This window comes from Diuraphis noxia, unplaced genomic scaffold (genome assembly GCF_037042655.1).
Source record: "Diuraphis noxia isolate RWA-SAM2 unplaced genomic scaffold, SU_Dnox_SAM2 contig0002, whole genome shotgun sequence".
NCBI classification, from domain to species: Eukaryota; Metazoa; Arthropoda; class Insecta; order Hemiptera; family Aphididae; genus Diuraphis; species Diuraphis noxia.
In genome coordinates, this window is record NW_028301712.1 from 53,856,717 (window position 1) to 53,875,328 (window position 18,612).

General features: G+C 24.7%; 1 protein-coding gene across 1 annotated transcript; it reads left to right on the forward strand.

Moving 5' to 3' along the window:
• Positions 1-2,432: 2,432 nt before the first annotated feature.
• Positions 2,433-5,596, forward strand: prel (preli-like). Its single transcript, XM_015508420.2, has 5 exons — positions 2,433-2,765; positions 2,836-3,049; positions 3,448-3,743; positions 3,871-3,923; positions 5,466-5,596. The coding sequence occupies exons 1-4, from the start codon at positions 2,674-2,676 to the stop codon at positions 3,872-3,874; spliced, it is 606 nt and encodes a 201-aa protein (XP_015363906.2). The 5' UTR covers positions 2,433-2,673; the 3' UTR covers positions 3,875-3,923; positions 5,466-5,596.
• The last annotated feature ends 13,016 nt before the right edge of the window (positions 5,597-18,612 follow it).

The window sequence follows — 18,612 nt, forward strand, 5'->3', positions numbered from 1 at the left end:
TTATTTACATTTTTGTAATTGTTAACTTTTTTTTTCAATTACAAACTGTGTATTATCATCTTTTGGGGTAGTAAATTCATAAATTTTCTACTTCAGCATTATCTCTGACAGGAAAGTGAATTTATAAAGGGTCAAAAGTAAAATATTTTTAGTTGATAAAAAGCGTACAGAGTGAAATAAAAAAATTAAGAAAAAACGGGTATTTTTTAGTTAAAGACGTGTTTAATGAGGGTAAAAGGGGGATTTACACGCAGCGTCAACATTTGCAAATATTTTATAAGCAGCATTCATATAATAATTTTACTTTTATTGTTTGGTTTGTGAGGGAGAGGGGAGTTATGAGGTGGCAAAATATGTGTCCCCGGCGGCTTTACACCTTAACACGGCACTGTGCAAAACCAGTGTTTTTGACAAAATAGATTTAGGGTTATTTGGTATGTAACTCAAATATAACTCAAAATGACTCTTTAAATTTTTCAAGTATATTTATTTTATTATATTTTTATATACCTACATAAATTACTTATAAAATTTTCAAATTTCGATTGTTTTTAGTTTATTTAATAATTATTTTCAATAACAATTTTTTTCTCTGTTAAAATAGCTTGAAAATAGAATACAAGATTCCACCATAAGCTTTTTTATAGTTGTAAAAATACATAAACACATTTTCTCTTTTTCGCTTTTTAAATTCAAATTTTAATAAAGTTTATCAAAATTACAACTTTATTAAGATTAAATTTGGGAATTTATAAAATATTCAATTTTTATTGCCATTTTTAAGTTAAAATTTGTATTTTATTAGATTTTTTAACGAAGAATAACGATGTTAGTTGTTTCATTGTAATGAAAAAGAACGTTTAGTGGTTGATTCAATTATTTGTGAGGACTTCAAAACTATTATTCATTTTACGCAATGACATTTTCAAAATATTTGAATTCATTATAAGTATTTTAGGAACCTACCTCCCTATTTTAACCATGAACCTATGTTTAAAATTCCAACTTAAAATTCCCAAAAGTGCCAGAGGTGGATTTAAGGGGGACAGTGGAGCCTCGCCCTCCATTGGCTTAAGTAAAGGCCCGCTTACACGTAACGACTTATTGTACGTTTTATCGTATACAAAAATTATCACCTTGGACTATGCCCCCCCAAAAAAAAAAAAAAAAAATTAAATCGTGGATACGCCACTAATAGGTGCAGGGTGGGGGTACAGCGAAATTTTCCCTAGTTTTCCTCTAAAATAGTGGCTGTTCTTTGGGAATAAACTACAAAAAACTTTTTACAAACTGAACTGGTGCGCTCTCTTAGAATCTTATCTTATTGAGAGATAATTTTGAGTTATGCGTGAAGATGCGCTAACAAATTGGAAAAACATTTCAGCAAGAGATAAGAGGACCACTGCAAGTTAGTGAAATAGGACCTATTTTTATCTGCTTTACACAGCTGACATCCCAACCAATTGTAACTCAGTGACAGCTATGTTTCAAGTTTTCTGATGATACCTACTACAATTTTAGCAACAGGCATTGATCAATAGACTAGCTGCGACTGAAAAGGTACAACCTCGGAGAATCGCTGAAAACGAAATCAAAATTCTACTACCTAACCAATATAGTGGGACGTAATTCATGAATATCTTTTTTACGGGACGCAACTAAGGTGCTCCGAACTATAACTGTACTGAACAGCCATAATTCATAAGTGTATAATAAGGTATTTGATAGTGGGTACCTAAAATCTAAACAATAACTACTACTATACGCTCAGTCGCCCAAATATATTCAACAGTATACAATGTATATTGACTTATTGTTTATGTATACACAATGGTATATCTGTGACTACGTGACTACCGGTCTATAGAGTGCAATGATAAGAAATAAAAATTATATAACCAGGGTATGATAGACGTAAGAAAGTCATTGACTAAAAATCTTAATATTTGTCTGCCAAAAATCTACTCTAGTGATTCCCTATAGATATTTAAATGTTTAAACAAATATTAAACAATTAAACACAGTTGTATTTTGCAGTATCATTTTAAAAATAAATAATAACAATAAAGACCTTTAAAATTATTTCATTGATTAATAATTATATAATATTAATAACTATATTATAATAATTATAAATTGTATAAATAGATTCTATCAATTATTCCACTAATTTCAAAATTACAATTCTTAACTACTGTTTATTAACGAGTAACGAATTTAAAAATATTTAATTAATATCAATATATTATTATTTATAATAAAATATCAGTAAAAAATATAATATTTTATTTAGGTTGTTTATTGTATCATTCATTTATTGATCATTTCACCTTGGTTCTACAATTTTATTATCATTATATTACCGACTTGTTATCATACTATGTTATCTCCTTGTGTAAGTAAATATTAAATAGTATAATAATAATATTATGCTGTACCCATGCCCTACTGCCTAAAAATTACATACTATTAAGTCACATTCACTTCGTACATAGTACATATTACCTATTATTTTGTTGAAATATTGAAATGACACTGGAAACAAGTTTTGTCGTTAAATGCATATACGATATAGTATAATAATAAGTATAGTAATAATTGAACTAGCCGAGTGTTTGAATTAGAATTTTTTTTAAAGATAAAGTTTAACTCATTTCTATACGTATTATAATAATGGTAAAATTTTTTGAAAATAAAAGTTTATTCCCATTTAAATGGGATCAAGTTGTTCATGGTTTTTGGCATCGTTATCCAAATCCAGAAAGGTAACATTTTAGTTAAATACAAAAATTAATTATTACCTAGATATTAAATAATAAATATATATTTTTTCAGCAAGCATGTATTATCTGAAGATGTTTTACATAGAGAGGTGATAGAAAATAAATTGCATTCTATTAGGTTATTCTCAAAAACTAACAAGTTGCCTAAATGGGGTGAACGTTTTATACAAAGTAAAGATGTAAAAATAGTCGAAGAATCAATTTTAGATCCTTCAGAAAAAACATTGGTGACGTATACAAGGAATGTTGGATATGCCAGTGTTATGGTATGTTTCTGATTTTTTAAACCTATTTTATAAAGGCCTTGAACATTTTATTAAATTACCAACAATTTATTCATAATTATAATATTTTCTGTTAATGAATTAACAATTTTATTTTGTTCAAGGTTATTTGTAGTTTAACGTCTACTAACTTTTTAATAATAATGTTATTCATTTTTCTTTAAATAATTTTAACTATTTTTTTTTAAATTTTAGTATTAATTCAATATGAAAATACATTTTTAAATTAATTATGAATACCTAAATAATTTATGATTTGTTCATTCCTCGATCTTTTTTCATATAATATCTTCTATTTATTCAAATAAATATATTTACATTTAATACTTGTAAGTTGAAAAAAGTAAAAATTATTAATTTTTATCATCTTTATTTTTTAGGGTGTGACAGAAAAAGTTATTTATAAAGTAAATGAAGAAAATCCAAATACCACAGTTGCAGAGCGATCCGTATGGATTGAATCAAACGTATATGGAATGTCTAAAGCAATTCAAGCATTTGGAATGCAACGATTTAAAGTTAACAGTGCTAAAGCAGTAAAAGGATTTAATTATGTACTCAATAGTATGTACGGTACTAATACGTCAAGTTCACCTGGTGTATTATTACATCAGAAAGAAAAATTAAAAGATGCTCTTAAACAATCAAATTACAAAACTGGATCTCTTTATGTTCAGTAAGCATTAAATTCTATCTATTAAGATGTCATTAGTTACTCAAATATCTGATATATTAAGATAAATAGTTCATTAACTATTTAGCTTTGTATAAATATTTTTCTTATTTTTTAAATTATGTTACAGTTAAACGTATTTCTACTTGAGAATTCACCAAGTTTTATGATCAATTTAATGTGGTAAGTCAATTTTTGTTTAATTTATTTCTCATAGCTATAGACCGGATTTATATTTTCTTAAAACATCTACAACTTGTTAACACTATGTTTTTTAGTGAGTGTCACGGCAACTTATGATAGAATATTGAAATTAATATTGTATCCTCACTATTTACAAAATATTCCAAAATATGCCAATTAAGTTTCTATAAATTCTCAAATATACAAAACATTTTAATATAATTTAACAATTTAACAAATTGTTCACATGTTCTACTCTCATAACTCATAAGTCTACAGACACTTAAGAAATGTATGTAAAAACTGGTCTTTACTAATTTATTTCCCTACTTAGTTAAGTCTTATCATGATATTTTCAACAATATCAGATTTGTAAACTTCTAATAGTCAAACACATCAATTAAAATAAAAAGTTAAATTGCAAATTATTCATACTGTTAATATTCAATTAATTATCAACAAAATAATAATGGTTTGGGTAATAATTAATAAGTAAAAGAAATTACCATTATTTCTCATTTAAATAATATCTTATGTTGTCAACATTTGAACTTCGTATGTCTAAAAATAATTCTTCCTGTGTTTTATTAGATAATTTTAAACTGCTGTAAGAATTTTCAAGTCTGGTATTAAAACTTAATGAATGAATTTTCAATTACAAAATAATTTGTGATTTTGATGTAATGTTTTATCAAAAAAACTTATGAAAAATTTTGTATTTCACTATCGCAGAAAAAAACAATGTTTCCCATGATCCAAAATCCTGGATATATATCAAAATACTTAACTACATATAAGTGCAAACAAAAATTTTATTTATATGACATTTATTATAATATTATTACTCAATGTTTGTATTATATCGTACATGAAACATTTTGGTTAAAGGTTAATGACTTGTAATATTCAAATAGCTGTCTTAAATTTTTGATAATTAGATTTACAATTGAAAAATGTTAGAAATATACAAAACTTTGAATCAAATAATACTATTTTTATTTTGCATATTTAATGGTTTTGTATTTTAATTGCATACTTTGAGATTTTAAAAATAAAAATTCATATTTCAATTAATTTAAAAAAAATATTTTAATTTCAAATTATACAATTAATTCCACAATTTGTGTATCTATATAACCTTTATAGATAGTAACTACAATAAAATGCATATTTTATCATTTTTAGCGCATATTTTATAATTTTTTAGTGCATAAATGCATGCATATTACAGTAGTTTTAAGTGCATAAACATCCGAACTCTAATGATTATTCATTACTCATTAGAATTATACCTCATAAAGTGTTTGGACTTATATCAGTATTGATTATTTATAATATTAAAATTGATATTTTTGATTTTAAAGGTTCTTATATATTTTTTCACTTAATTAAAAACAGTTGAGAATCATTTGTATGAGTAATAACTAATTGTTGTACCTAACTATTATCACTACAAAAATGTAATTTAGTATATAATTAGAATACTTTATTTATTATTTTAATGAAATAATATTTTATATTTTATTTTGTTTTATTTTATAGATAACATAATTATGTATTCTATCAGTTCAACAATTTAAACCAGATTAAAGTACTCCTCAAGTTTATGTGGTTATACATTATTATCATCTTTATAGTATTTTATTAGAATACAATTAAATTATTTTAAATTATTGATTTTTTTTTTTTTGTCTTGATTACAATTGCTAAACTGTTCATTTAATTTATACAAAAAATACTAAATTTGTTATCCAATTATTATGTGATTTAATTTTAATTCTTCATAATTACTGATGTGGTTATAGATGAATATAATATCTTATATTTTTTAGTAATGAATAGACAACACATTCTTTTGTAATAATTCTTTATTATTTTATAATTTATTATAAAGTTTAAATATGATATACCTATTGTACAAATTGTTTGGTGATAGCTTAAATTTTTTAATGTATTAATAATTAGGTTATATAACATTTATTTTTTTAAATACTTAAGAAGATGCCTCTTCCACATGTGTTGTCTTTGTCTATGAATGTGCCATATAGTAAATTTATGACCAATTTTTAGCAGTAACCATTAATAATAAATATAATTAACCCATTGTTTAAGTATTTAAACACTGTCTGGGTTTTCATCTCTTAGTATTTCCATAATATTTTAAATTTAGTCAAGTTATGATAATATAAAATACTAAAAGTATAAATGCTCATTTCTCGCATAAAATTAATGTATTAAAAAATCCCATTAGATATCATAGATAATGTTTTTATCTTTAAGTTTGATTTTAGGTCAACTCATTCTATTAATAAGCTACGATATATTGATATATACAAAATTTAAACTACTGAATACAAATTTACTAAGTTAAAAAAAAAAAATGCAACTTTGACATAAGCAATTTTATATTATTAGCTTTAATAAATATTAACTTAAATAAATTAATTGATCTATTATCAAACTTATAAGTACATTTTTTTAACATATACATATACATATACATTTTTTTTACATATATATTCTGCTTAAGATCTTGAAAAATTATCAATTGGTGAACTTCTAAAATCAACAGATAATTCTCAAGCCTGGATTAAGATCATTTTGGGCTTAAAAATATAATCAAAATATCAGTGACCCACAAGGCCATAAATAATCCATTTTCTGGCCATCAACAGTTAGGTCAATGATAGAATATCATTGTATGCGTAAAACGATCCTAAGCAGAGATGGTTGATCAGTCTAGGATATTTTATATTAATTGTGTTCAAGTTATAGGTTCCTTTCTATATCGATTATTTGAAAGCTAATAATTTGATCCGACAATATTTTGTCGTCAGTCCTCAGCTTAAATTGTTTAAAGTAATGTCACAGACCATAGTTGACATCATTCCAATCATCTAATAGTAATCCGCTATTTATAAATTGCATTCTAAATACAACTATTAGGTATATCGCTATTGTTAACACCCAGGGTTGGACTAGCTCAAACAAACGGCCCGGGAAATGATTTTTAAACAGGCCCCTATAATATTATATTAGTTTTATCACCATTTAACACATATACAAAGGCCTCCGCACTGCTTATTACCGGACCGAAATACTCTTCAGAATTTCTTACGTTTGATTTCCTAAAAATATGAAATAGATTGATTTGCATAGCAAAAAAGATGCTGTTGAAGAAAATCGAAGCATATTTAATGACCTAAAACAGACGATGACACACAAAAACCACATATACTAAAATCAATATATTCATCGCTTTGCTCAAAATCTAAAATGTAAATTAAGTTTATAGTTCAAAGTTACTTTTTTTAGAACTTCTAAATGTTACGAGTAACATTGTAACAAATGATTATTATACCATGATAGAATAGCCCCAGTCCAAAATAAATATTTTTCTCTGCATTGTGGAACATGCTATACTTATTATACTCATATGTGTGTCATGATATTATGTTACTGATATACTTTTCTATTGGCTATTTTATTACCCTGCTTTCGATATGCATAATGTTATAGTTTATAATTTTAAATCTTGGAAATTTGGAAGTACCATCCAAATTTGTTTTTTAACATTAAACTCTCCTATATATTTATTCGGTTACGACGGTAACCTACTAATTATGATTATATATTATAAGCCATAAGGTATTAGGTTGGTGCAAATGTAATAAGGGTATTGAAATATGATTTTGTCATATTTCGATTTTTGATAAATATAAGGTAAACTGGCAAATGTTTAAATATCATAAATAAGTCACCGTTTATTATGCAGTTTTACTTTTATTCGTGTGTTATAAAACTCTTATAGTGATAATTAATGTATTCGTATTTATTTATACTTACTATTTGTACTTACAATACGGACACTTGTGTACAGAATAAGACAGTACTCGGCCAACTCCGATGTCGAGAAAGGTCTTCGACCTTATTATAATTTACCACATATTATGTAGACCACCGGTTTATAATTATATGGATTGAAGTATGATTAATGATTATAATTTATAGTTGGTATTAGCCTTTAGTACTTAGGTGGATATCTATATTGTGTAGGTATGTGTGTATAAGACATAATTTTATAATATAAAATATATTATATTATAATATTTCTATTTTGAAATTTTTGGAAAACTAACTTCAAGCACTATAATGTCTCATATACTGAATACATGCAGTATGTGTTCCACTTAAATACCTAACACAAAATATTTCAGTCAGATGATCTTGATCAAAAATTTAAGTTTTCGAAAAAGATATTAAAATTCACATTTTGGGTCAATTTATACCTTTCTCGTGTACACATGTCCGACATGTGTCGTATATTGTAGACAGTCGTCAAAATAATATTATTATATATATGTAATTTGAATTGTAAATTATTATTTATTAACATAGGTCAGTGAAGCTATAGATATATGCTGAAGTAGCATAAATATTTCCTATATAACGTCGCCGGACATACGGGCGCGGGCAGTCCCGTCATCGCTGAGTGATTCTCGGTTAGAATTATATAGGACAGGTATAGAACTATAGATTAGAAATCATATTATTAGAATCGGATAGGGTACGACGATTGCAATAGGTAAGTGTGAAATGGCGACCGTAGTACGGGCTAGGCAATATGGATTTGTTAATTGTTTTAATTTTATAAAAGTGTTTCCTACTTGAAAACTCGAGTTTAATATTATTATTTCAAGTCTTCTTCGTTGTACCTTTATATTGGAACAGTGCTATCAGACATTCAGACACACAGACCTATAGTCAATGACGTTTATTTTAAACTGAATAGCGCTACAGTCGTGGGTTCTAATATTCATTTCCAATTTTAGGAAACGGTACTATAAGAAATACCTATAAGAAATACAATTTATATGTGTTTGCTTGAATATTGTTCTCACCAAATTCAAATAAGCCTAATTTTTTCAAACATCTTTGATGATCTTATTAAATATAATGATAATTGATAACAATAATAAAGTATGTGCTGCCATTTAAACAAAAACAGGATTATTGCGCATTTAGTATTCTCTATCTTCATAAAAAATTCCAATTTAAATCTAAAATCTTCCGACTGCGATTTATTGTATTAGTTAGGTAGGTAGGTACTAATATTTAAGTTGAAACCTTGAAACATCTGAAACACACAACATACCTACGTGTACATTATATATTTATTAGGTATCACTGTATCAGTTGTTTTATCGGTTGTAACTTATAAATTTAGAGGTTTAGATGTTTGGTACCTATAATGTAAAGTAAATGTTTTAAATCCAAAACACTGAAATTTGATTTTTATGATTTTCAATCATACTTAATGAGTAAAGATTTAATCAAAAACGTTGATGCGTGTAAAGAAGTATTTCTTTAGCCGTATTAAATCATAGTTCGTATTATGTATATTTTACGATTTATATGATCATATTATATACCTTATACCTATGGGTAAAATTAATTGTTATATATTATATAATTTCTAAACCGTTTAGTAAATAAAATAATTATACATATATTAACTTACTTAGCTGCTTATAAATATATATTTAGTATTTATATTTGTGTATTGCTATTTCTGATTTCATAAACAACATTACAATTAAGACTACTGTTATTATTTATTTAAAAATTGCTCGTTCGAGTCGTGGACACGCATCAAAATATTTTGTTTTCGTTCTCGAAATACATTAAACACGTGCATTTATGCTATATTTATCAGATACGACTTACCAGTCCCGAAGAAAATCGTATTTTAATTTTTAATAATGGCTATATTACCAGCTACTAACAAGACGTGATTGTTTTCACCAATTATATTATACGCAAAAATTGTTTTTGTAATTTTGTGTTGACGATTTTTTTTTCTGGTATGAAAAAAATTTTATTGTATTTATATACATACCTAATACCTAGTATAATACAATAATACATTTATCATATAATTACTGGTAAATACGTAATTCAAATCAGTGGTGCACGTAAACTATATTTTTGGGCTTAACATTTATAATGTATATGTCATCTTCTATCTGCAGTGATTTGATAAAATGTCTGTTTAACTGTCAACTTGTGTTGTAGATTAACCCAACCTTAGAAACCAGACACCGATATAGTTAATAAGATGTATAAATGTAATTTGTAAATTAATGTCTTGTATCGTGGTCAATTTCAAACGATGGTGGTTGTGAGCTCAGGGATGTGGTGTATGGACGTATATGTATATATAAGATACCTAACCTATACACAATAAGTACCTATACATAAATGTTATAAAACGTCATTCAGGTGAGTATAATAATCTATGTAATAATAATAATTAAAATATAGGTAGATAATATATTAATATGTATATAACCACGGTTACTAAGGCCTGCCGATTGGATATTTTCGTTAGCTTAACTAGGGGCGAAAATAGAAAACAATTTCTTGAATAATAAAATTATTAAAGAACATACGTCTATTCTTTTATCATTTATCAGCTAAACTTCATCTATGCACGTTATTATGTATATTATTTAGGCTCAGAAGTTAGTCGCCACTATATCCAGGGAATTAGTAAAGTAGATATACTATATACCTACACTATAATATATACCTATACTATAATCAGAAGTGTTCCCATTAATGTTTTTGAGAGTATACTATATTATCATCAAATATAAACATTTAATACAGTAAAAATATTTTTCTTATGGTTTATATAGAAGTAAAGCCAGTAAAGAGCATGGTCAATAATATGGAAAAAAATGTTAACCAAATTTTTTATACATTCCCATAATATTACGTATATTTCGTCAATCTTTACAAATATTGTATAATAATGGTATAATATTGATTTATTATGATTGATAGCATACGCAGTATACCCATAATATTGAAAAAATATCTTGAGAGTATACGGCGTATACCTGTAGTACGAGACACGAGTATACCCTATGGGAACACCCCTGACTATAATTACTAATTAGGGTTCGGATTTGAAGGCAATATAATCAATAAAAAAAGCATTTAGAATGTAAAAAAAGGCATTTAATTTATATAAAAAGGCAATTCATAAATAAACTACAAAATAAAAAAGTGAACATTTTTTAAACACTTTCTATTGCACACATTTTGAGTAAAATACAAATTAAAAATTAAAACTGCATGCAAAATAAACTAGTTGGTATTAAAAAAAAACTGACTACCATGTATTTTGATAGGCTGTCTTCTGTTAGGGGTTAAAATATTTTAGCGATAATACGCAAGCTGTGTATAAAATATAAAATCAACTGAAAAAATTAAACACAAAATAGGCATTTATAAGTCCAAAAGTGAAAAAAAGGCAAAAAGGCATTTATAAGTAAAAAGGCAAAAAAAAATGCATCCATCGTCTAAGAAATTAAATGAAACACATTTTTGTATAAAAATTATTTTTCTATTATAATAATTAAAAGAAAGGCATTTGCCTTCAAATCCGAACCCTACTAATTACTATCGAGTAGTTGGGTATTAAGCTTCCTAAGATAAATTACAATTTGGATTTAATAATAAATTATAATTAATAAAATAAGTTCATAATATAGTGGTTAATGGTTGTACTTGCATACCTACATCGTACATTGATTATTGATTGATTAATTAAGGTAGGTACCTAAACCTAACCTATCTATATAGGTACGCAGAACTTTTGAGGAAAATATGATTCTATAGTTTTTAAAATAATGTATGGTAGATTGATAGGTGCTTAAAACAATTAATAATAAATACTAATTAATAATAGTAAAATGTGTAAGTTATCAGAGCACTTGTAAGTTGAAGGTATTTAAGTATTTTATAGTATGCTGATATTTATGATGTAAGAATAGATAATAAATATGTGGTTTATTCAGTTATTCAGGTTATTCTACATTAGTACATTAAATATATGGGTGCATAGATGGTATATTATTTACCTAAGTACCTATACACGTGATGGACTACACACATATAACTGTTTACCATGCAGCAGGAATATAATATTGATAGACTTATTAATTATAATTATATTACTTAGATAATATTAATGTATTTTATCCATAAAAAATAAAGATGAATAACTAACTTTATTACTAATTATTAATATTTTGGTATTTACCTATAGCTATTTGTATATTGCTATATGGTCTGTATTGTCTTCAATAATGTAGGTGCCTACTTAAAATTATGTTTTGTGTACCTAAATATAAAAAAATATATATTTTAGTGTTACCTAAAAATCAAATATATAAATGAATGCAAGTAATTTACATTTCATGTTTTAAAATACTATCATATTTATTATAAAAATAAATACATATTTAAATAATGTGTATAACCTATATTTGAATACTGAACAATGGAATCAGACCAATTTGACGAACACAAAAGAACAGACATAAAATACCGATTAGGTTTTAGTGTTCTATACTTTTTAAAAATCAAGTAGATGTTTATTTAGTAAAACTTGCATTAGCATTGAACTATAAGAACATTAAGAACCTATAATTTGTTAAACAAATTTTGTTTGCTGTAAATTAAAGATTTGTTTACAACAAATTTTTCGAATACCTAATACTAACACTATTCATTTTATTAACTGTATGTACATTACCTATATAATGGGCTGTATGTATATTTATTGCATATAACATTTTTTTTTAATTAGGTCCCTGTGTTTTAACTTGTCGTTAACCTATCCTATAATTATAATATAACCTATCCTGTGGTACTTTTATTATTTAATTATTAAACATATTTTCCATGTAGTACACTATAGTATTTTGATTAAAGTAAATTTATATGATTAAATTAAGTAAAGCTATTAATTTTTAATTCAGAACTATGCATAATATTAATATTAATACCTACATAAATATATAAATTTACAATATATTTTATTATTTATGATATTTAATTTGTTTGTTTATTTATTTTATTTATTTAAAAAATAATGTTTTTTTATGAAATGTCTCTATCATTCTAATGATATATTAATAAAATTAATCATATTAAAGTTAAAAATCAATTGATCTAAAAGACATAATAATGCTTAGTATTATACTTCAGTACAGAAATTTCTGTAAATCCTATACCAAAGCACTTTTACTTATGTTTGTTATGAAATCTATAAATATTTATAATCTTATTATCATTTGGTTTTTGAAAAATATATTAATATATATACTCCAAATATATATAAATACTGATCATGAACAATGATTTTGTAAATAGGGTACAATTGTTGACAAATATTTGGCAAAAGTTAGTGTTTAATTGAAAACATAATTTTTGAGTCATATAATGAAGTTTGTCAAACATTTAATTGATGTTTGCAGGTGTAAATACAATTTTATAGGAATACTGTAGTAAAAATTAGTAAATATTTGACAAATAATATTTAAATGTTGGGACGTTTTCTGGGCAATTAATTTTAAAATATTGTACAATTTTTGACTGATATTTGGCCAAAGTTTGTGTTCAATTTTTTATTAAATAATATGATCTGGTTCAAATGACATTTATCAAACATTTGGTTGATATTTGCAAATGTAAATAAAGTTTTATAGAAATGATGTACAATTTTTAAAAAAAACTAGCAAATATTTGACAAATAATATTTAAATGTTATAATGTTTTCTGGGTATTTATTGTATATAACATTTTTTTTAATTAGGTCCCTGTGTTTTAACTTGTCGCTATACTATAATGGTACCTACATATCAATATAATCGATAATGTAATATATATAATTAATAATTATATATTTATAAATTTATAATATATTATTATGAAAGTACTTAAGTACATACATTTCAAACCATTTACCTTGAATATAATATATATTGAAAAATCGTATTGAAAAAATTAATTGGAAATGATATAAACAAAATATTAATACCAAGAACGAAAAATAATACAAGGGTTCCAATTAACTCGGAACAAAAGTAAAACATGTTTAATTTATCGAGCACACACCATGAGGATGTATTTTTTTTATTATATTATCTAATGAATAATTCATCATAAAAAATGTGGCGTGACGCGTGACTATTAAAATAAATCAGATGCAAAACATATGCAGTTTTTTATAAATCACTATTTCCGACCTAACTGTATACCGTTATAGCTAAAGTTCATAATTTTAGTTACCACGTGTCTATAAAAAATTAGTGAAAACATTAATTGTATGTGTCGTACTCGTCCATAGGTAGGTATTTAAGTATATTATGATAAACAGTACAATTGTACCTTCAAGGATGCACTCACGGGTGGACGAAGGTGTCGCATACTTACACCTTCGTGTGTCTTTTTTATGTATTGCAGATTTGTCATTAACAAAGAAAGAAATGTATTATACTAGAATGTATGTTTAAAGTATAAATTAATATTTTAAATAATGTTTTCCCAAGTGATTTTTGTAATTAAAATAAGTTGAAATTAGGTCTTATTGATAACAATAAAATATGTAATAAAATATTGCAAATACCTAAGTTTATTGTCACCACGGAGTGATTTACGTCATAATGTTACTAAAAACATATAAAATGTACAAAATCCCATCATATAAGATTAATGAAAAACGAGGTTTCAGTAAATATGGCTGCTTGGCTAAGGTAATTAGGATTGATTATTTTAAAAATAAAACAATTGGATTTATAGTAATATAATGTTAAAATCGGTATAGCCTCTATAATAGCCCCTTTGAATGAAAATGAATATTTGAAGCATTTTATATCTAAAACATTGGAAAAAGCTTCAGAACTTCAGAGGTAATCATACAAAATATTAATGTAGGTAACATATATTATAATAATTAAAACAACTTTTTAGTTCACAAATGTTTATACCTACTATGAATACCTAAATAGGTATTACGCAAACCTGATAATATTACTCTATTTGCGATCTTATTGTTATTAAATCAGACAATTTCCTTCCAAGCGCCCTTAGTAATATTACCTATATAAAACAAAAAAAGTTAAAATATTTCATTATGGAAAATTATTATCATGATTAACGGAGTATGTGAACAGTAAAAATATCATATCCTACTTCATCAGAATCGTCTCCAAAATAGCCGAGTACTGATACATTATTAATGTTATAAAATAATAAATATTAATGCGACATAAAAATATTATATTTTGTATAAAATTATATATTATTATTGAAATAAAGTGATTTATTATTATAAAATTAAGTGATCGATTTGCTGTTTTCTCACGTATATATACAGATTATACAGAATTAACGGATAATTCATATCCAAACAGCAAAGAGTAACATGTTATGTTACCAATTCAAGTTTCAACCAATTAAAAATATTTAAACAATATACCTAACATTGAGTTAAAATACTAACATTTTTATAAAATTATGCTGATGAAGTTCAATTTTAAACATTATAAAAATAACTAAATCAAAACATTAACACAACTTTTTAAATTTATATTAAATCAAAAAAAAAGTAAATAAGTAGATGTCGCTCTGTTGTATTACAGTAGGTTACAAATTAGTTACTGTAATGGATGGTATTTAATTTTAATTCAATGATATTATATCATTATATCATTGTATACGAAAAAACGATTCTGAGTGGATACGATTTGTTAATTAAGGATATGTTATATTATATTAATTATATTGTTATTATTTAAAAAAAAAAAAAAAAAAAAAATGAAGATACCTATAAAATTAATTCTAAATTAATCCAATCAGATTCTTTATGAACTCGACTCACTTAGTCATTCATAGTAGGTATAATATAATTGATTATAAAATATTAATATAAGTCAAATAGTTAACGACATTAACTATTAATATTAGAATATAAAGTATACTTTAGAAATTTAAGTACCCTCGAATAATATTTTTAAATTACAACTATAACTAAAATTGTTATTCTAGATTATTTAATTTGTAATTTCGCCCAAATTTGAACTTAAATTAACTATAAAAAAACTGTGTTTAAATAGTTTTTAAATTTTTTGCCGCAGAATTAAATACTTACTTGAAACCTTGTTATACATTTTCAATCTCTTTAGCTATTAAAGTTAAACGTTTTATAAATTTTTAAAAATTAAATAATTTGTAAATTTTAAATTGAATAAATTTTGTCAAAATTTGAACTTTAAACGGTGATAAAAAAAAAAAATAACGTGCTTATGTATTTTTAATATTTTTTAGAATATAAAACCAAAAAAAAAAAAAACGGAAATTTTAAAATGTCTACAAATAACTTAAAAAGAATTGAAATATTTTGAAAATTTTGTCATGCATTGAAAATGGCAGTATAAACATTCAGACATTCAGTGAAAATTTCATGTGTGTACGGTAATTTGTTTTAAAGTTACACCAATATCTAAAATCGTTTTTTTCAAAAATTAATTTTGTGTAAAATGTCCTGTTGTTTCTTATTTTTTTTTTTTTTGTTTTTTCTGGTGTTTTTTAAAACTATTGGTAATTTCAAAATTTGATCTCCCCTATGCATCAACTAGATTCTTTTTCCAACCAGGAAAGCTACTGAATTTGAAAACCGAAGCACTATTTTGACAACCTATTGTGTACAAAGACTCAAAAAACTAAATAAAAAAACACACATCATTTAAAATCAATACATTCATCGCTACGCTCAGAATCTAAAATATTATAAAAAACATTTAAATTTAAATGTTATTAATCTAATTTAGTTAAAGCATTATTACAATACTATTTTTATAACTATATACACATAATGCAGTTTAAGACACAAAGCGTAGTACATAGGTACTGCATTTGAATAACATTGATGCCACACGCTATCTTTTATACCTGCAGCCTGCCAGTGTACTCAGTAAAGTCAGTGTTAATAATTTATAATATTTACTTTTTTTTTTAACAATGTATCATGTTATGTTAAATGCATATACATAAACTTGTGCTATACTTCACGTCTTGCTGTATTATACAACGCCACACAACAATGTATGTCCGGCCTAAATTATAAAGTACCTATTTAAGGAATTAGTAATTAGTATAGGTAGTTACCATAAATTATAAAAGGTTATTTTGTTATTCGATTGTTTACATATATAGAACATAGTTATGATGTCATTATAATTTATAACGAGTATCTATATGGGGGAATAATAAGTCGTATTAAATGTATGTATATTACTTTATTACTTATTATTATTTTATTTTATTAAATATAATTTAAGTTTAACTCATTAATATTTTATCCGTGGCATATGATGGATTCTTCATGATTTGTGGATCATTTTATTAAAATAGTGGTTAGACTATTATATAATTATAGCAGCGGTGGCCAGCGATAAAATCACGAACCGTATACAATAATATATTAAAATGAAAAATAATATAAAAAGCAGGAAAGAGAATATTACTTATTATAATATTTTATAGTAAAAATGTTAAGATGTGAGCTGTGTTTGGCTATCATCTCTACTATATAGCGACAGCTAGGCAGACCTCTATAATAAATACGTACCTAATAAATAAAAATAGTATTGATATTTCTGAAATGTTCATTTTTAGAAGTTATTGTTAATTATTATCATACCTATTAAGTACCTACTGAAATGCTACCTTAAAACTGAAAATAAAATCATAACCATTGAGCATTGAGTATTAAACTGTAAAGATTTTTATTAATTTTTATACATTATACAATATACATAACATATTATATGGGTGATAAACTGATAAATAGAAAAAATTGTCACCTTGGCAAATTATAGTAATATTAAATAAAAATATAAAATGTTCATTGTATTTTATTGTTGTGTATATTTTGTTCGTAAAAATATCTAAAATAATATACATAATATAATAATAACATACTTAATACTTATCACTGATGTACTATGTATAGGTATTCGTGTTACGTCACACATTATAGAAGATTATAATTTCTTGTAAGCTTAGTGGGGGGCATAATAAAATGCCGTATTACTGTGAGTATACGTAGTGCATTGTGCCAAATATAGAATATATTATATACGTATGTGTGGATAAAAAATTGATTACTCAGTGGTAGACTTAGCCATGAATTATATTTTTTTTTTTAAATATATTTTATACTTAGGTATGTTCTATATAGTTAAATATATGAATGGCATAATTTATTTAGAATTTTTTATTAGGTAGTTCAGTATATTGTACATAGCTGTGATTGATCGTTGTTCGTCGAATACTATAGAACCTAATAAATAATTATTATTTTCATAATAATATAAATGATATATTACGATTGTATTTTACGAGTTAAACTTATACATTAATACATTATAATACCTATAATTAACATAAACCTCTACCTCAGGGAGTTATGAAAAATCTTCATCCAAGTAGTTTGGCGATTTTGATTTTTCATTGAAAAATAATTGACATTGATATGTAGATATTAGATAACAAAATTTACAATATAATTATATAAAATTGAAAATATACGTCCAAGCGTACCTTATTATATTGAATGATGTTTTACTAGATAATATTTAAATATGTATGTATTTTCATAATTATTTCTACATTAATAATGTATTTATAACAAATGCATTATTAATGTAAATATAAAATAATTTATTGAAATTTAGATTAAATAATTTAGCAGAGACCGCATGTCCGCATATGACAATAAGAACTTTGAAACTTATTGTCTAATGCAACATCACATTAGGTATATTTTCAA

What these genes read in the sequence shown, in the direction of transcription:
- prel (XM_015508420.2), top strand. Translation starts at nt 2,674, where the DNA reads ATGGTAAAATTTTTTGAAAATAAAAGTTTATTCCCATTTAAATGGGAT. An exon ending in CGTTATCCAAATCCAGAAAG is followed by an intron (nt 2,766 to 2,835) that starts GTAACATTTTAG and finishes ATATTTTTTCAG; the next exon opens with CAAGCATGTATTATCTGAAG. An exon ending in TTGGATATGCCAGTGTTATG is followed by an intron (nt 3,050 to 3,447) that starts GTATGTTTCTGA and finishes TTTATTTTTTAG; the next exon opens with GGTGTGACAGAAAAAGTTAT.